Raw genomic sequence first — 21,327 nt, forward strand, 5'->3', positions numbered from 1 at the left:
GAAATTTTATTTCCTACTGATTTATTGGTCCTACCCCAACAGAATATACTAAATAGTTCAAATAGAATACATACCTGGATCTAGATTGGCCCACTTCTTCAAGAATCATAGAAAAATGCTTCCAAGTTTTCTCAGCGTGGAATGAGTGTGCGTTAAGTTTCTTTGAATCACCAAACAAAGATAGGAAATAATCCTCTCCTTCTCCAGTCACACCTGGCTCGGGAGCAGTGACTGGTGGAGTATGTTTCTTTGGAATTATGAAGCTGTTGATTCCTTTCAAAGAAACCAAAGAGGGAAGCAACAGAGAGAGAAGTAGATAAAAGGTATTAAAAGAACCCTAAGCCATTATCTTTAGTCTTTGCTTCTGCAAAACTATATTCTTTATACATTTTACTGTCACTGTCAAACTCAATGAAGATAGTTAAAAGCTTAAACCAAAGTCTATAAAATAACCAGTAAGTGATTACTTTTAGTGACACTCAATTCCTAGAGGTTATTTCAGTTATCTTAAACTACCAATTATATCACCAGCCTGATGACTATTTAACTGATTGTTTAGTTGTACTAGAAGCATCATAAGTTTTTGAGTAGGTAAAGCATTTGAGTCTCTCACATTTGGATATGTTATGTATAAATACAACTTTGTTCTGGTTCACATTAGCTATTCTCCTCAAATTTCTACCTAGAAATTAAAGCTTCAAATGAGTCCTTTTCTACCAATGGTTAGTACTTTTGCCAGGTAAAGACTTAAGTTTCCTCTAATCAACTAAAATATTTATTAGAAAGATAAAGTAATGCTTAATCAGATTCTAATATTTTCTTGGAAATTCGTTCTTTTAAAATTCTCATCACTAAGATTCAAATACAAAATGGGTCTCGTGATTTTGCATAGAAAGAATCATGATGGATAAATCTAATGCTGTGTTTGCAAAGAGAGAGTAACACTAAATAGAGGCATCATGATGAAGTGGATAGAGCAGTGCATCTTGGATTGAGGCAGATGTGCAACTGTATCCCCACTCTGACATTTACTAAGCCAACTGATTTAAACTTTCCAATTCTCAGTTTTCCTGAACATAAGATATAGATAATACTACATTGTGTAAGGTGATACGAGGATTGAAGACAATGTAGGTAAGTGTCCATCACTGCGTCTCATGTTTAGCAGGTACTCAATAAATGATAGCTGTTATTGTAGTACAAGGGGTTTGTTTAATGTGACTCTGGGTCCAAAATCATCAAAGGATTAAGACAATCTAGAATTTTCTTTATATTTTTGTATCTTTAACAAAACCAAAGCGATGTGAAAGGTGGAGAGTAAAAATGCATAGTTCCTAAAGAGGATTCCTTAAAGTGTTTTGTTTAGGAGAAATATTTGGAATTAAATCAGTTCATTCTCAGTCAAGTATTTACTTAATCCTTAAATTTCTTTGGGGAAGGAAAATATATAGTATCCTTTTTAACAGTACATTCTGAGGGATGAAAACCTTTGTATTCTAAAAGGAAAGGAGACGCATTAATTTTAGTCCCAGTACTTATTTCATCTGAAGGAACAGATGGCAATGAACAAAATGCAACAAGTCTCAGTAGACCCAGACATCTATCTACAGAAGCAGAATCCACAGTAACTGAAGAAGACTGCATCCTGGGTCAAGCCTCATCTTGCAAGAGGAAGCCACTACATTTTGGGTTTTCCCCCTAATACGAGGAGCTTTCACAATTTAACTGAAATATGGAACATATGCCATGATGATATAGTGCCAACGGATGACACATTCCCTCGCTAGATGTAAAATTTGTATTTGCACTTTTAAGCATATGGATTTTGGTCGTTGCTAACAGTCAGTGTGAATGTAGGAGGCTTTGAAAAATGTATCATAAGCATACAATGAAGTGTAGGGAATATGAAAATAATGGCAGTAGGTCAAAACCCTACTGTAGCCTACATATAACACTGTGTCAAAGGCTTAGGAAAATACCAGAAGCAAAATGAAATACAGATAAGAAGCAGCCGGACTTTAAATGTCTATACAATGGTAGAGGAAAATGAGGCAATCAAGTAGTCATGTGTGTGCGCTACCAATTTTGAAACTTGTCAGTTGACTGGTAATTGAAATATAGACCCAAATCCAGCCTATTCTATGAGAAGGTCCTTACGGATATGTTCAGATTCACAACGAGTTTGTATTGAGTACTTGCAATGTGCTAGGAGATTTTCATAAATATCTCATTTAATCCTTAGGCTAGCCCTATGAAGCGGAGATTTTAATCCCCATTTTGCAGTTGTGGAAAATAGGACTCAGAGATGCTAAATACCTTACCTAAGGTCTCACATTGTAGGGAGTAGAATGATAGTTTGGAGCTAGGTCCTTTGTTTCCAAGGACAGTGGTCTTTTTAGTAAACCGTGATCACATACCCTCAAAGTTCCCTCAAATGGTGAGGAACAAACCCACTGCAGCATGGGTGTTGCTGAATGCATTGTTGGCTACCGCCAAAATGTTACTTCTCCCTACCCTGGTACGGTTTTCATTTTCCTCTCCACCAAATTATTGTTTCTCCCTTTTCTCTCCACCATTTTATTACCTACTTTATTTTTCTTCATTTCTTATCCATCTGTCTCTTCCTTACTTAAGCCCTAAGTCTCCTAAAGGCATAAAATACACAAGACATGGCTTAATCTTTCTGCTAGTGTTCAGAGGAAGCACAGTTAAGACTACACAGAATTTTAACTATCTAGTAATTCTAGAGCATCTAAGCAGTCAGCCCATGAACCATTATTGTAACTCAGGATATTTTAATCATGATGATGATATATTTGGTGACATACATTTATGTGACCTGAATGACTCCAGTGCTAAGATCAATGGTGAGCATAGTCAAGTTACTCTGCATATGACATTAAGAAATTAGTATTATTGGAGACAAATAATAAAACATCATTCTGGCTTCTAGGCACGTAAAGAATCTATTGAACTATATGCTTTAGAAATAGTCTAAAAAATTTGGTACATGTTTTGCTTACCCAAGCTGTTTTCTGATCGGGAATGGCTCACTATAATAGATTTAGACTTTCTTCCAATTGTTGATACAGTTGCTCCACTAATCTGAGGCGTAGACAGAAAGCAACTGAGAGGTGTTTCATTAGATAATGACCGTGACCATGACAGTGTTGTAGTATCTGAATCCATCATCTTTGGAAAAAAGTGTACTGAAGAGCGCTGTGTCTTTGGGAGATTGTCATGTGTATCTTCTCTTCTGTGTACAAAAAATTAATATAATACACTAAGTAAGAAAGTCAAAATGAGTATACTATGAACACAAGAAGCATAAATTATCATTATTACCAAGAGTGCTGCTTTTCAAAGGTATTATGCATCTAATATAAGCACAAGAACATCTTATATGTTTAATTTTAACAGTAGAAATAGAGCACTTTAGTGTCAAGTCAAGACATGCTTGTCTTTTCTTTTTTTGGTGAGCAAGATTGGCCCTGAGCTATCATCTGTTGCCAATCTTCCTCTTTTTCCTTGAGGAAGATTGTTGTTGAGCTAAAATCTGTGCCAGTATTCCTTTATTTTGTATGTGGGATGATGCCACAGCATGGCTTGATGAGTGGTGTGTAGGACCATGCCGGGGATCTGAACCTGCAAACCCCGGGCTGCTGAAGCCAAGCACGTGAACTTAACCACTATGGCACTGAGCTGTCCTCCATGCTTTTCATTTTTTCTACTTAAAAATCAATAAATCCCTACTGTCGATAATTTTGGAAAAGTATAAAAGTAGGAAGAAGAAAATGAAAATCACCAAAAGGCCACCAAACAAAAATTTTACCATTTCCTCCAAAGCTTTTTAATGCATTTTTATTCAAAATTGAGACTCTATAAACTATTTATGTTCCACTTTTATTACATATTACGTCATATTTCCCCTTTCCGTTAACATGATTATAATGCCTGTTTAATATATCATTGTTTACCACACCTTTTTTCTTTAATTCCTGCTGCTGCTTAACTAATTTTCCTGTATTTATAAAGATTCTAGAGTTAATTTCGGCTTTCAAATACACTCTTCAAATAACTATAAATATAATACACATGTGTACGTGTGTGTGTACTTGTGTATGTATGCATGAACGTTGAAGGGAATAGCAGAAAAGAGGGAGAAGAAAGACAATTTCCAGTTATTTTAAGTAAATCTCACTACGAACAAAGATTTTCTTTTCTTTGTTTTTTATAAATATGAAAGCATTTGTTAACTAGTGCGCAACCATTTAAACAAAGTCCCTAAACCACCACACACTTATTTTACAAGTAAACCAACATTCTCATGGCGTGGCTCATGCAAAGGCTTATGACAACTCCATTTTGTGAGTCACACTGAGGCTCTTCTGAGGAACCTCAAAGCAATCATGGGTGTGTGTGTGTGTGTGTGATGTGTGTATGTTTATTGCTTGAATTATGAACAAAGTCCAGGAGTCTGAAACTCTTTGGTTTTCTGAAAAACTGGATAAATGGCCAGCTCAAGCACCCCCTTTCCAGGGTCACGTGTCTATCCACTGTAAAGCAGGAGTTAAGTGTTTTGCCTCCGTGGATGGTCTCTATTTTGACCTCTTTTTTTCCCCAGAGTTCCTATGAAGTTGTTTTAGCTAGGCTTCTGTTTTTTGGTTTTTGTTTTTTTCCAAATGCTTCCATCAGGGAACACTGGCCTGGAGCTTCCCATCTGCCATCTGGCTATGTCAGTCTCAATCTCTTTGTTTATCAAGAGGTATTCACAATCATTTTGTCCTACAATTTGTAAGTTCCTTCATCAGATAGATTGTATCTGGAGAGCTTTGTCCTCAAAATCAGACTTCTTTAAATGTACTTCTCAGAAGGCACAGACATCTCAGGCAATTTTTTAAAAAAATATAATTAAATGTCATTGTTTTTGAAAATTGTGTTATGACTAACCAAGTAATTATTAAGCTTGAGCACTTGCCATTCTTCTGATACCCCAGTACTCATCTTTGTCTGGAAAGCTCTAACCCGTGAAGATACACTCTTGAGTATGACTGTGGTGGTAATGGGAAGGGGACTATAAAGGTCGATTGTCAATTTACAAATATTTAATGTCTGTCCAACCCAAGACAGGATCATATGACGTGACTTCTCCCTGACACTGGCTAGAATAAGCAGGAAAAGTACTTTTCTCTTTTAAAGTTCCTCACATCTGGGTTTCATTACCAACTGGCTATATCTTTTCAGCATGTTCATTTTATAAGCTCCAATTTTTTTTCTTCCTCCGGTAAAACAATAGCGTTTCCAAATAAATTTGATTCCACAAAAGATTCCCAATAAGCCTTCACAAATGTTGTGATCAAAGAAATCTGGCCTAGGGCCATCGGGTGTTCTCTTTTTATAGTTGAACAAGAAATTTCTAATGGCTGCACCCCCCTTTGGAAGAGCTGAAACTGCAGGGAGATGTGTGTGACACAGAACATTGTCTGAACCCTGCACTCACTGACCTGTTTGACTCCTTTTGGAAGATGATGGAATTTTCCTAGCGCTTAGTTAGCTTTCCATTTAGCATATGGAATTTTCCAAGTCCCTTCTTGGTGTTTTGCTTCCTTTGTAATTAATTAGCACTAAACCAGGGGCAGTTATAAAAACTCAATTTCAGTATTACTTCGAGAGATGCTGCATTGGTAATACTGACAACACTCATTTCTCAGATGACTTCTAAGGGCAAATATTTAAAAAATGGGCTTGAACTGAACAGTAAACACAGGTCATCTAGATCCAAAGTAACATTAGCTTTAAATTATGTATACTCGATACTAGAGGTCACTTTTTAGGAAATATTGGAAAACCAATGCTGATGCTTTAGTTGATAGAATGATTTACATTAGTAGTAAAAATAGGGAGCTGTAGTTTTTATTCAACATCTTCACAGACGTTTCCAAAACTCGAGTTCTCTAGCAATTTTTTGTCCCCACGTTAGTAAAGTGCTTCTAATGAAATTATCTGCAAATTGCCTTGACATGTAAGATACGAGCTTTGGCATCTCAACCAGATCTGATCTGCTGGAGATCTGTCTAGGTGAATTTTTATGTTACTCAAGGACTGGAACCTTATAAAACAGCGGCTGGGGAAATAGTTGTATGTTATAGTTCACTAATTTTAGAAAATTGTGAGATGGATTCTAGTTCTAACACTTCAGAAGACATTTTGAAACAAGAGGTAAAGTACTCCATCGTTATCCTCTCCTCTCATTTGTGTCATTCTTACTGTGCTTGATTGTCCATTTTGTCTTCCTGCTCATGGCCTTCACTCTGCAGGGCCGCTGAAGTTTCCTGAATGGTGTTCAGGTCTTTCATCTTGGCTGGAAGAGGAGTCTCTTTTCTTTCCTGGGAAAACAAATCATGACATTAGGCAATGAATATAGCTGAGGTTCAAGGCAGATGTTCTTTTTCAAGTGACCTCACCTGTTAATCTACCTTAAAGCATCGGCCAGATTCAATGATTTCTTTACCAAGCTGGTGCCAGAACCAGGATTCTAATGTGAATGTGTAAGTACCGACATAGCCAATACTGATATAGCTGAGGATATTAGGCAAATCAAGGTGAAGGTGTGTAGCATCCACTGGAAGCAGCTCAAGAGGCAGGGTGGTAACCCAGCAAAGGTACCTTTATGACTACGACTTTCACATCTGGCCAACACTGCCGGTTAGAACACTATGAGGTAATGTCTCCATAGTTACGAAGTTCCAGTCTCTGAACAATTACTTTGTTGATGCTGCACCTGCTTTGCAGTTTGCAGACATTAAATAATGTAACTCGCTTTTGGGAGACCCATATATCCCAACAGACAAACTTTTCCACCGAAATGTTTGATATACTATTTTGGATTTCTGAAGGTCAAGGCTGGTATGTCAATGTTGGGGGAATTAATCACTGTTTTGAATTGTTTATTTAAAAGTTGTTTTTTCTTTGTGTTTTGTTTTGACAAATCCTCTTTGAACACATGGAAACAGTCAGGCCACGGAACAGAAAACTTGTATACTTTTAAGGCAAAAAGAAATCTATTGGTAGAAATAGGGAAATCAAAACCAGGAGACCTAAATTCTTCTTCTAGTTATGCCAGCAGCATGATTCAGAAGAAACTTAATGCAGACTCTACTCTGAGTAAAAAGACCCACTCTTAATGTTTCATGATAATGATGGTATGAGAATAAAATTAACATGTATGAAGTACATAATTGTATACAGTAATAAGATATATTAATGATGATAACTACTGGATGAGTAAGTTCATGCAATAGATATTTAAATGAGCATCTACTATGTACTAGGAACAGGCTAGGTCCTATTAATAAACAATTCTTACTTTAAGGAATAATGATAAAATATCTTCCAATTTAGATTCAATACTGGCTTCATCTTCGAACGATGAACAGTATTTAAATAAAAAGGACCATGAACAAATAACTGTTTTAATACATCAAAAGAAAAAGATAAGAAGTACATCACACAGTAAGGCAATTAAGCTAGAAGGGGGTAAACATTTGACTGTTTTCTCCATCTCAGAGATGAAGCGCAAATCTTTATCAGTGTTATGGGCCAATTATGTAAATATAGCATCAAGAGATTTATAAATATATACTTAGAAAAGAATTAAAAATGGATTTATTATTTCTTACCACGATCCCAGTTTCCCTAACTCTACCTCTCCAGATGGTTTCCTAGTTGTTAAAAATTTCTCTACTTGAACTACAAATATTAGTATGAGGTCGTTATGACCTCATTTGTTTTATCAGAGAGGCTATTCACATTTTTCAACATAATTTGGAGAAACGAAATTCTGTCAACTGAGAAAAACTTTGGAAAATTTTAAATTTGTGAATGTTTCAATAGTCATTCCCTACACAGGATATTTTCCTTATTTCCCCTTCCCCAAATTATGGCATGTAGGCAACTGAAACCAATTTCTCTTTTGCTGCTGCTCAAATAAAGCCACTGGTTTTCAACAGGGGACAAAGTGAACCATAGGGGGCATTTTGTAAATATGAGGGGACATTAATATTAATCATAAAGATTTGGTGGGGTGCTGCTGGCATTTAGTAGATAAGAGCCAGAGATACTATGCTTTCTGCAATGTGGCACGTAATCCTACTTAGCAAAGAATTTTACCATGTGCTGCATGACTTGCCAAACATTCGTGCAGATAAAAAATAATTTATAATTATCTGAGCCCACAGCCTAACTCCATATTACATAAAAAATGCAAAATATCTTTGTACACTTTTAACATATACCAAATTTTCCGGAGGTAGCTATTTATTGTTTACACTGAGGGAGGATTGTATATTGGTTTGTTCAGACCTTTTCCAAGAGTTATCCATCAGTTTAGAAAAATTACATCATCAATGTCAATACCACTTGGTAGTATTCATGTGAACATGGGTAATAACAGTAGCACCACCACCAACAACAATAACAAAATCAACCTGAATCTGATGAATCCTGTAACTTACATGAAACACAGTCATTCACTGCACAATGATGTTTTGGGCAACAACAGACCACGTATGTGATGGTGGTCCCATAAGATTACTACCATACGGCCTAGGTATGTAGTAGGCTATACTGTCTGGGTTTGTGTAAGTACTCTATGATGTTTGCACAATGAAATCACCTAAAGGCGTATTTCTCAGAATGACACGTGACAGTACAGAGAACAGAAAAGCACATTAGCTAATAGATTAAGAGATTTAAAAGAAATGCTTTGTAATTTGTGGATATATCTTATATCCTAATTCAAATAAACTGTTAAAATATGTATGAGGCATTGGAATTTTAAGCACCCTGGATATTTAATGATATTAAGGAATAACTGTTAAATATTTTAGGTATGATTTGGCATTATGATTGTATTTTTTAAAAAGAAACCTTATCATTTAGGGATATATACTGAAATATTTATAGATAAAATTATATGATTCTATATTTGCTTCAAAATAATACAGAGGATAGGGAGTGGATGGAGATAGAGATGAAAAAGATGGGCCTTGACTTGTCATTGTTGAAGCTGGATAATGGGCACATGGAGATTCATTATACGTTATATCTAATTTTTCTGTAAATATTTGAAATTCTTCATAGTAAAAAGGCTAAGAACGGGAGAATGATTTGGGGATGCACAGACTTCCAACACTGATAGCATCATCATCGTGGCTGTCTCTAGCTCAGGAAGGATAGGGTCAAGCCAGAACTGAAAGGGAAAAGCAGAAACAGTGCTCGTGAGGCACAATACTTTTTACACAGGTTCTTTCACCACAGCTCTGGCAGATGGAAATTTCCCCATTTTCCCAAATGAAGAAGTGGAAGTTCAGAGGGATGAATTATGTCTTCCAAGGTCATACAGCCAGTAGATGGCAGAGCCAGGATCTGGTCCCACATCTGTTTGTTACAAAAAGCCCTTTCCCTGTACTACTCTCTGTTTCTCTGCGGGAATTCCTGTCCAAAATCTTCCTAACTCCTTTCAGGGTGACTGCCCAACCACTCGTCCACTCTTGGACCAGTTTTGTCCCGATCTTTCTCTCAAACTACTCTCTCTTCCAGCTTCCTGACCCTGTGTCAATTGTCTCTTTGGCCTTACTCTCTGTTGAGAAAACACCAGAATTTTGCACGAGAAATTCAAGTCCCATTAGAGTAGATATAGAGTAAAATAGGATGATGAAAAATGAGTTTTATATAGTGAGCTTTTACCTGAAGAAAAAATTAAAAATAGCAAAATACCATACTCAGCAATTTTGGAAAAACGTTACATGTACATAATTTTTAAAAAGCTGAAAAAGACAAAGAACTGCCTTTATGCATTCTAGTCATCTGTCTCCACATATGGAGAACATTTGCACAGTAGGGGATTTTATTAAATCAGTAATATAAATAAAATGTCTTGTGTGAATGAATGAAGACTGTATGTATAAAGAGAATTTTCCTCCCTTCTCAGCTGTGGGTGGGAATTTCCATATTGAGTAGTATGTAGTTGAAGATTATAATTTAAAACATGACATCTTCCACTATCTAAGAGTCAATGAGTTTGTATATATAGTAATATAGTTTCATATTTGTACCCACATAAAGATAGTCTAAATTCCTATTGTAAAGCATCTTGCTAGTCTAAAAATGTACTGAGTTGATTCATTTCCTTCACACAGATTCACATGTAAATAACACAGCCTCAAACATAGATGCTGTTATTTCACCTTGAAGGCAAGGTCACGTTAAGGTCTTACCGGAGTTGTTCAGAGAGGATAAAGGGACATTTATGGGGAGGTTCAACTTTCAGTAGTTTGCCCAAATAACCTTCCTGGGTTTTCCCAATCATCAAATTCTATTACAAAACAGCACTAAGATCTTAGATCTGCATGTGTAATACCAAGTGTCCAACAACGGTTTGAATCCTCAGACATTCATATCCATTTCAGCAATGGTTCATACATAACTGCTTGGTTACTTCACACATAGGGTGCACGTATTTGAGGCTTAGCCTGTATCCATGAATCTTTTCTATACATGTTCTTTAGAGGAATATAATACTTATTAATCTAAGACAGGAAATCGACTTGTTCAGAGGGCAGAGATCTAGAACGTATGATCTTATTTGCAGAACATCATGTTTTTTGTAAAATGTTTTCAAAAATACAAATCAATATATTTTTTATTTCATCTATATACTATTTTTATATAGTTTTACAAGCAAAAAGAAATCCACTCTAAATTATGTGTGTACCATATAAAATCACAACCATCAGCTCACATGTCTTAAAACAAAATAAAACACCTAACAAACTGTTGAACTAAGCAAATGATTGGTTTTGAGTTTTCCTATTGATATGAATTTGCAATTTTGTTTTCATCAGTCACCTACAGGCAACCTCTAGCAGAAAAGTGGTGTCTGGAGCCGAAGACTTCTAAAAAATTATTGGAAAACAATTTGAATTGAAAAAATGTTCTCCATTAACTTTTCTTTTCTCTGCAAACAGGGTAAAGGCAGTCGTGCAACATTACAGTGGAATGTTCCCTCTCTGCAGCTCATTGAACACTGATGCTCCATAGGAACACTGTATGAGAAGCACTGGATTAAAGGAGGAAGAAAGAGAGTTACTAGAATCCTGAATACGAGCCCTTCCAATGGCTTCAGCCACAGACATAAGACCGTATGGAGCCCAGCCAAGCTCAGTGTGGAAGCACACCCAGGCAAGGAGGGGCCTCAGCCCTGCCTTCTCTTCCTCGCTGGTTACCACACACATAATAAATATGACCAGTGGTAGCTACTGTTAGCATTACTCGTTACTGATGATGGCAATAGGTGGCGGTGAGAGATACAGTTCACTAAGGATGGAGTAGTTATTCTTGAAAAATCCATGATACTATCTACATAAATGAAGCTGCTTTCATTATTCTCCTGACAATTTGAAGTCTAAACAAATTTAAGTTGGTAAATCAAATTTAAATTGGTCAGCACCTTTTCTTCTCATGTGCAAATGAGAGAACAGAATAAATTGGGAGGCTTTTAAGGATATTAAGGACCCTGGGGTTCGAGTTGTCTTTCGCAAGAGAAGGATACCTCTAACCTCCTCTAGGAATAGAAAAGAAACCCTGCAGTGGATAATACTGTGTCTGAAATTACCTTGTGCCATTTGTTTGAGACCGCGTTATGTTAGAAAGAGGTGAGAAGCCAGTCGTCTGAGAGGGAATGAGGACATTCATGCAGTGTTAGGAAATGGAGCTCTCTAAAAGACTTTTGGCCACGTGCAGGTTAGTCTGTAGTGGATGAAACAAGCTGGACATTTTTATTGGCTTGAAATTTTCTCTAGCTGTTCCATTATTCTTAGTTTTGTTGTTGTGCTGTGTCTGCATTTGTTTCTCCCTTAGTTTTCTGAGTAAATGCTTTTATAATTCAGCGTCAGCCATAATCAACAGTGACACCTACTCCCGCTGCTACTGTAAGCCATCATTTATCACATTTCCTGTCTAAGTCTTCTATGTATATTATCTCATTTCATCCTTTGATGGATGTATTATTATCTGCCTTTCACAGATGAGGAAATTGACGCCCGTAGCAATCAGGTAATTGCCAAGAGTCACTCAGCTATGAAGTGGCAGAACCAGGGCCAGAGTTCAAGTCTGTCTGACTTTAGAGATTGCGTTCTTAAACATTACCCTACACCATGCCCTGCAAAATATTGAGCACCGCTGTTTACAAGGCAGTTGGACAGATACTTTATAATATACGGATAGGTGTCAGATATGTTCCTTGCTCTTCTGGAATTTATTCTTCTGATGGGACAGTAATATCTGTCAATATGAAAATATATATTTAGATATAGTGCATGACAGAATGTGACAAGAATCGAAGGAACAGTTCTGTTAAGAGCTGGAAGAACTCAGGGAAGAATTACTTTTGCTGTTATCATTAGAAAAGACTTCCCAGAAGAGGTGAGATATGGGTAGACAGATAGATAGGATTTGAAAAGGCAGAGAACAGGAAGGAAGGCATTTATTAAGTTATTCTTTCATGCAAGCATTTGCTCAACAAATGCATATTAATTGTCGGTCATGCCTAGAGGTATTGAATGCACTTTTATGAGAAGCATCAAAATGCAGGGGCAGAAAGTACAAGTAGACATGGCATAGGCATATTAATAGCTAAAGAAGAGAGATGGCCTGGGTGTGCACTGTGAGGTAGAGCCAGAGAGATATGGGGAGACAAGACTGTGGAGGGCCTTGAATGCTAGGCCAAGGAGTAGAGTACATTCTCAGTATCCATTATGTAGCTATTTATTTGTTCATAATGGATCAATAATTAGATTAATTACAGGACACTTCAGGAGTTTCTTGCTTCTATTTGTATGTAAGTGTGTGTGTGGTTTGCTTTTTCTTATTGATTTATAGGAATTCTTTATATATTCCAGATCAAAGTTATTTGCTGGATTTATGTATTACAAATACATTCTCCCAGACTGTGATTTCTCTTTTCATTCTCTGGATGGTGTATTGTATGAGTAGATGTTCTTAATTTTAATGAAGTTCAATTTATCAATCTATTTTGCCTAATGATTTTGTGTCCTGTTTAAGAGATGTTTATCTCGAGGTCACAAAAATATCAGACTGTTTATTTTCCTAGAAGTTTTACTTTTTTACTTTTCACATTTATGATCCACCTTAGATTAGTTTTTGTGTATGGTATGCAGAAGGATTCAAGATTTAGTTCTTTTTCCACATGGTTATCCGATAGACCCTGCACTATTTACTGAAAAGACAGCATTTCCCCCATTGAAAGACCATGGTGACTTTCAAATCATGTGACCATATGTACTTGAATCACTACTGTGTTCTGTCAGTCTTTGTCTATCCTTTGCTGTTACCATGCTGTCGTAATTAGCATAAATTTATAGGATACTATAAGTCTTCCAAATTTGTTCTTTTCCTATATTGTCACAACCTATTCTATGTTCTTTGAATTTCATATGAATTTCATATGAATTTCAAATTCATATGAATTTTTAGAATCATCTTGTCAATTAAAATAAAATCACAGCTTAGGTTTTGATTGGGATTCCACTTAACCTACAAATCAATGTAAAAAGAACGGATGACCTGTAATCTTCCTTTCTGGTACTATCCATGTCAGGTTTTCTCACGAAGATTATGCTGGTCTCATAAAACAAGTTGGTAAGTGTTTTCTCTTTTTCCATTATCTGGAAGAATTTGTTCAAGATTGACATTGTTACTTTCTTATATCCCGGGTAGAATTTACTGGTGAAAGAATCTGGTTCTGGACTTTTCTTTCTGGGAAGCTTTAAATTCAATTTCTTTGGTAGTATAGGACTAATCATATTTTCTATTTTTTCTTTGTTGGTTTTTGGTAAGCTGTGTTTTTACCAAAAATTATTCAAAATATCCTCTTAATATCTTTTTAATGTTGGTGGAATCTGTGGTGTCATCTCCTTATTCTTTACCTATAGTGTTTGTCTCTTCTGTTCTTTTTCCTTCATTAATTTGATCAGTCTTTTAAAAGAACCATCTATTGGCTATTGGTCTTATTTATTGTATGATTATTTCTATATTTTCTATTTATTATACTTTCTTTTTACTTTCTTTGCATTCAGTTCACTGTTCTTTTTGTGAATACTACTGGAGATGGATGCTTAGATAATATTGCTTGGCACCTATTTTTATTTTGTAATATATGCAGTTAAGGCTATACATTTCCCACTAAGCATGGCTTCAGTTTTATTCCATACGTTTTAATATGCAGTATTTTCATTATCATTTATTTCAATAAATTTTTTTAAATTTACATAGTTTTTTAGATGGCTATTGCTTAATTTCCAAACATATGAAGATTTTCTATTTATTTTTTTGTTGGTGAGTTTTAGCTGAATTCCTCTGTGGTTAGAGAACATAGTCTGAATAATTTAAGTCCTTTGAAATTTACTTAGTTTACCTTATGGCCAGCATATGGTCTATTTGTGTAAAATTTTCATGTATTTTTGAAAATAAATACGTGCTCTGAATTTGTTGAGTGTAGTGTTTTATAAGTCTCAGTTAGATTAATTGTAACAATTGTGTTAATTAAATCCCTTGTATCTTTACTGATGTTTTCCTACTTATAAAAATTACAAAGAGAAGTATATAAAAATTCATCATTTTGTTTGCAGGTTTTGCTTATATTTCCTTTTAGATCTGAAAAATTTTGTACTATATATATTGAGACTAATTTATTAGGTGCATAAAAATATAGAATTGTTACATCTTGATGAATTAAACATTATAAAATGTTCCTCTTTATCTATGGAAATACTTTTTCCCTTTAAGTCTACTTTTATATTAACTATACCTTATTTCTTCAGATTAGTACCTGCATATCACTTCAATTTTTTTAGATTTTAAACTTTTTTGTATTCCCGTATTTAAATATGCCTCTTTTGATTAGGATATAGTTTTTTAAAACCACTCTGACATTGTCTTTAATTGAAATACTTAGTACCTTTAAATTTAATGCAATTACTGATTTATTGGGGTTTAAATTTATTATTTCATTATTTGTTTTTGTTTTTGTTTTTGTTTTTGAGGAAGATTAGCCCTGAGCTAACATCTGCTGCCAATCCTCCTCTTTTTGCTGAGGAAGACTGGTCCCGAGCTAATATCTGTGCCCATCTTCCTCTACTTTATATGTGGGACGCCTACCACAGCTTGGCCTGTCAAGTGGTGCCATGCCCACACCGGGGATCCGAACCGGCAAACCAGGGGCCGCCAAAACGGAACGTGCGCACTTAACTGCTGTGCCACTGGGCCCACCCCTTATTATTTGTTTTTTTATTTGTCCCGTCCGTTCTTTGTTCTCTTTCCTCTCCTTTTTCTGCCTTACTTCAGCTTCATTGAAGACTTTTAGTTATTCATTTTTGTCCCTTTTTAGCTTGTATATTTACGTTATCTATTCTTTTAATATATAACGTACTGTGATATTGTGATTTATGAGAAATCTATATTTGGTCATTCAGATGACCAAAGTATATTTCTCATATATGTGTGGTCTTCATTCACAGTTCCTGGCTCACAGCTCCCCAAACCCTTGGACTTTCTTATTTATGTTAATGGAGGTGACTTTTGGATCCCACCCAAGAGTGGGGGCTGGTTGCCAGGAGAACCAGCCGTGTGATCAGAAGATTGGAGCTTTCAGTCCCATCCTCTGATTTCCAGGGAGGCAAGGGGGCTTAAGGTTGAATCAATTGCCAATGGCCAATGACTTAGTCAATTATGACTATGTAATAAAGCCTCTATAAAAACCCAAAAGGACAGTTCGTTAGCCTTTTTGTGGAGAGCTTCCGAGTTGGTGAACACATTGAGGTGCTGGGAGAGTCATGTGCCCAGAGAGGGCACGGGAGCTCCTTGCCCCTTCCCTCGTACCTTGCCCTACGTATCTCTTCCATCTGTGTGTTCATCTGTATCCGTTATCATATACTTTAATAAACTGGTAAGTGTTTCCCTGAGTTCTGTGAGCTGTCCTGGCAAATTAATTGAACCTAAGGAGGGGTTCATGGGAACCTCTGATTTGTAGCCAGTCAGTCAGAAGTACAGGCAACAACCTACTTATCGTTGGCATTCTGAGTTGGAGGGGGTTGTTGGAACCTCCAGTTTGTAACAGATTGCTCAGAAGCACAGGTAACAACCTGGGATTGGTGGCTGGTGTCTGAAGTGGGGAGGGGGTGTAGTCTTGTAGGATTGAGCCCTTAACCTGTGGAGTCTGATGCCATCTCCATGTAAATAGTGTCAGCATTGAGTTGAATTATTGGACACCCTGCTGGTGTCCATGATTAGCTTGTTGGAGGTGTGGGGGAACCCACCCAGACACACACACATTGGAATTGGGTCCAGAAACTCTTTGTACCTACAGATTAAAACAGGCATACTTGATTTATCAAAATTTAATTTTAAATAATATCTTTTCCACTTCTAGGGCAAAGCAGGTTCATAGAACATTTTAACTCCATTTATCCACTCCTAACTTGTGTATTTCAATTGTGTACATATTTTAAATCTCACAAGATATTATTATAATTATTTTATGCTATCAGTATCTATTTAGATTTATCGACATATTTACCATTTATATTGCTCTGCATCCCTTTTGTCATCTTTGTTCTCCATTCTGGAATTATTTTCCTTTTACCTAAAAGATATCCTTTAGTATTTCTTTTAGTGCAGGTTTGATAGTGATGAATTCTCTCAATTTTATTTGTTTGAAAATGTGGTTGTTTCTCCTTCATTTTTGAGGAATATTTTTCTCCAGGTACAGAATATTAAGTTGGCAGGTATTTCCTCCAACACGTTGAGGATAGCATTCCGTTTTCTTCTGGATTCCATTGGTTTTTTTTCAGAGGTCAACTGGTAAGTCTTATGTTGCTCTTTTGAAATAATGTCTTTTTTTCTATGGCTGCCTTAAAATTTTCTGTTTCATTTGGATCAGTTTTCATATAACTAATCTGCATATGGTTTTCCTTGAGCTCCTCTTGCTTGGCATTCATGGCGCTTTTTGAATCTGTGGCTTGATGTCCTTTGTGAGCTTTAGAAAATCTCCTTCCACACCATTCTCATTCTCCTTCCTTTTGAGACTCCAATTAAAGTCACAGTAGAACTTGTCACTTTGTTCTATATGGTTCTTGCACTTTTTCCCCCCATTCTTTTATTTTTTTATATTTTGGCTTGGATATTTTCTTCTAAAATTCTAATCTGTTTCCAGTTTACAAATCCTGTCTTCAGTTGTGTTTGTTCTGTTTTTAAATGAATCATTTGAATTTGGGATTTCTTTCTATTTGTTTCTTTTACTATAGTTCTCAATTCTCTGCCAATATTCTCAACCTTGTCTTTTATCTTTTATAGTATGTTAACTATAGTATTTTCGAGTTGTATCTGATATGTCATTATCTGGATCTCCCAGATGTTTGTTTATATTTTCTGTTTTTCTTTTTTTCTCCAGCTTTATAGAGATATAATTGACAAAATTCTATATATTTGAAGTGTACAACACGATGATTTGATATATTTATACTTTGTGAAATGACTACCACAATTAGGTTAATTAACACATTCATCATTTCACACAGTTACCTTTTTTGTGTGTGTGGTGAGAATGCTTAAGATGTACTCTCTTAGTAAATTTCAAATGTGCAATACAGTATTGTTAATGTTACATGGTATTATAGTCACCATGCTATATAGTAGATTCTCAGAACTTATTCCTCTTGTAACTGAAGACTCGTACACTTCGATCAGCATCTCTTTATCTCCTCCTCCCCCAGCCCCCAAGTAGCAGCCATACTACCCATACAATATTTGTCTTTGTCTGGCTTATTTCACTTAGCATAACATCCTCTAGGTTCATCTGTATTGTTGCAAATGTCAAGATTTCCTTCTTTTTAATGAGTGAATAATATTCTATTGTACATATATCTCTCTCACATCTTCTGCATATGTGTAATATGTCTATATCTGTATCTATATCTATATCTGTATCTATATCTCACACCTTCTTTTTCCCTGCATCATTGACAGACACCTAGGTTATTTCCATATCTTGGCTATTGTGAATAATGCTGCAATGAATATGGTTGTGCAGCTATCTCTTTGAGATACTGATTTCATTTCCCTTAGGATAAATACCCCAAAATGGAAGTGCTGGATCATATAGTAGTTTTTTTTTTTTTAAGATTTTATTTTTTTCCTTTTTCTCCCCAAAGCCCCCCGGTACATAGTTGTGTATTCTTCGTTGTGGGTTCTTCTAGTTGTGGCATGTGGGACGCCGCCTCAGCGTGGTCTGATGAGCAGTGCCATGTCCGCACCCAGGATTCGAATTAACGAAACACTGGGCTGCCTTGCAGCGGAGCGCGCGAACTTAACCACTCGCCCACGGGGCCAGCCCCATAGTTTTATTTTTAATTTTTTCCTGAACGGTCCTTACTGTTTTCCGTGGTGGCTGTACTAATTTACATTCCTACGGTGTACAGGCTTCCCTTTTCTCCACATCCTTGCAAACTCTTGTTACTGCTTGTCTTTTTTTTTTTTTAAGATTGGCACCTGAGCCAACAATTGTTGCCAATCTTCTTTTTTTTCTTCTTCTTCTTCTTCTTCTCCCCAAAGCCCCCCAGTACTTAGTAGTATATTCTAGTTGTGAGTACCTCTGGTTGTGCTATGTGGATGCTGCCTCAACATGGCCTGATGAGCAGTGCCATGTCCACACTCCGGCTCCGAACCGACGAAACCCTGGGCTGTCAAAGCGCAGTGCGCAAACTTAACCACCCGGCCACAGGGCCTGCCCCTGCTTGTCTTTTTGATAAAAGCTATCCTAACAAGTGCTAGGTGATATCTCATTGTGGTTTCAATTTCATTTCCCTGATGATTAGTGATGTTGAGCATCTTTCATGTATCTGTTGGCTATTTGTATGTTTTCTTTGGGATAATGTCTATTGAGGTCGTTTGCCCATTTTTAAGCAAATTACTTATTTTTTTGCTATTAAGTTGTATAAGTTCCTTATATCTGTTATTTCTGTTTGTATTTAGGAACTTGTCTTGTTTCCACATATTTCTGAGTATTCTGGATTAATTACCAAATATTGTTTATGAAAAAATTATACATATAATTTAGGCCTAAAGTGATATTATATTCCTTCAGAGAAGATACATTAGGGAGGTAGGGACACCAGGAAGTCCATATTAACTTAAGTAATTCAATCAAGGATTATTACAGTTTGAAGCTGGGCTTCAGTCTCTGTGAAGACCAGTCTATTTCTGTCTATTATCCTTACTTCTGGGGTATGACATTCAAGGTTCAAACCCAAAGATTGAAAAGACCACAAAGCCCCACCCAGAAGGCTCTTTAGCTGTTTCTTCTGCCTAGGTCATTGATGCCCAGTTTTCCTGACAGTTCACCACAGGGTGGAATGGGGAGTATCTTTCTTAAAGGTCAACCTTGTACCCTAGGAAATTGGTAACTGGCAATGGGATAACACTGGCTTCTTAGCCTAAATCAGTCCTTTTCCTTGTGGCTCAAGTTTGCTCCCAACTTCTCTCATTGAGCCCTGAAAGTCTTCCCTGATGACAGTTAGTCATCACCTACCATGTGAGGCACCGTGGTCCACCCTACGAGGACCGCCTTTGGTACCTTGTGGTAACTGCCTGAACTGGACTTGAGTTTGACCCACTCTGGTCTAGACACAGTCTAAGATTATCCCTCCAGGGAGACAATTCTTCATATTCATAGCTTTATAAACCCTAAGGTCATTGGTCATATTTCACACCTGGTTTGCCCATTCCCCCAAGCGCATTCTCTATTCACATAGACAGTGTTAGGACATTTATAATTAAGCTCATATAGGACAGAATCTGAATATGTCATATTCCCTTGTTTTTAGTATTTTTTTATCCTAGTGTCACTTTCTCCTAGACATTCAATCCCCAAATCAGTTCTTCATCTTTGAAAAGTCTTCCTACAATATTCCTAAAATAAACCATCTGCCAGGTTATTTTATTCTATCTCCATGACAACTCCCATCTACTCCCTCATGACCTAGCTCAAACAAAATCATCAGTTTTATCTCTCTTGTTACTTGCCTTTACCATCCAATCTTCCAACCAAGTTAATCTATATAGTGACTTTGTATGTGCCCCTTGCTTTCCCACATTCAGGCCTTTGTTCTGACTGTTCCCACTGATGAGCAACACCCTTCCCAACACTGCTTCTGCCTCTAAAAATCTATCCATCCTTCAAAACGAGTTTTCTTATGTGTAAAATGGAATTAATATGTATTTCATAGGTGATTAAATAAAGTAATGTGAGTGAAGCATTTAAAATGGTAATTCTTATTATTTTTCTTATTATTTTTATTAGCCATATCTTCCACAAGGTATTTTTTGATTCTCCCCAAACTAGAAATGATTTCTTTCTCTCCTGAATATTTATGGGGCACATTTTCCATTCCTTCCCTCTGGCATCATGACTTTCTACATTACATCACATTTATTTTGCACGTGCTTTATCCAATCGTAATAGATTCTAAGCTTCCTGAGGTCAGGGACCATTTCTTGAACATCTTTGTTCCTTCTCCAGGGCACAGAATAGATACCTTATAAGTATTTTCAAAAGCAATGAACAAAATCACACAGTTGTAATTACAGCTTTATCACAATCTTTACTCACAAATTACGTCTTGATGAAATTACAAATTAAAAAATCCCATTATACCTACAAATTGCATAGTGAATCCTTCTTCTGAAGGATGATTACCTGGCTCTTTTTGAGAGATGTTGGCAGGCTCTGAAAGACAAGCAAAGACTTGAAGAAGGCAGTGTTGCTGCTCAGAATTAGGAAATTAGGAAGAATTTCTGTCCTTGGTCTTTTCAGTTCCAATATTGTAAATTCTTTTGGCTATAAGATACACCATTATTTTATCAATTACCAAGGAAAAGTCCAATATAGGGAATTTAATAGGAGACATTGGCAGAAAGCTGGACCCCCAAGAAACAGACTGTATTTCTCAACCTTAGCACTGGGAGGAGAGAGAGAAGAAAAATCTCCCGAGATTCTGAACCACAGCTGTTACTCGTGTTAAGTGTGAGGGCTGAATTCATGGCACCAGGGTTATTCACAAACCTCGGGAACAGGGGGCAGTCCCTGTAGCCTAGTAGTTAAGTTCACATGTTCTGCTTTGTCACCCTGAGTTCGCAGGTTTGGATCCCAGGCGTGGACCTACACCACTCATTAGCCATGCTGTGGCTGTGACC

The 21,327-nt window shown here is 36.5% G+C and overlaps 1 protein-coding gene across 26 annotated transcripts in view; it reads right to left on the reverse strand.

Moving 5' to 3' along the window:
- Positions 1-21,327, reverse strand: part of LMNTD1 (lamin tail domain containing 1) — a 369,630-nt gene that overhangs the window by 34,870 nt on the left and 313,433 nt on the right. For 21 of the 26 annotated variants that reach the window (XR_011540022.1, XM_070619358.1, XM_070619342.1 and 18 more), the window contains 3 exons: positions 6,268-6,386; positions 3,024-3,256; positions 75-273 (listed from right to left, as the gene is read on the reverse strand). Coding sequence is in view for 24 of the 26 variants with exons in the window: in XM_070619358.1 (XP_070475459.1) it covers positions 75-273; positions 3,024-3,256; positions 6,268-6,386 (551 nt within the window). In the remaining 2 variants the exon portion in view is untranslated. Of the gene's footprint in view, positions 1-74; positions 274-3,023; positions 3,257-6,267; positions 6,387-6,464; positions 6,733-21,327 lie in introns of those variants that run through there. The other 5 variants (XR_011540024.1, XM_070619363.1, XM_008513353.2 and 2 more) reach the window with 4 other exon arrangements.

The sequence above is a fragment of the Equus przewalskii genome, chromosome 5, assembly GCF_037783145.1.
Source record: "Equus przewalskii isolate Varuska chromosome 5, EquPr2, whole genome shotgun sequence".
NCBI classification, from domain to species: Eukaryota; Metazoa; Chordata; class Mammalia; order Perissodactyla; family Equidae; genus Equus; species Equus przewalskii.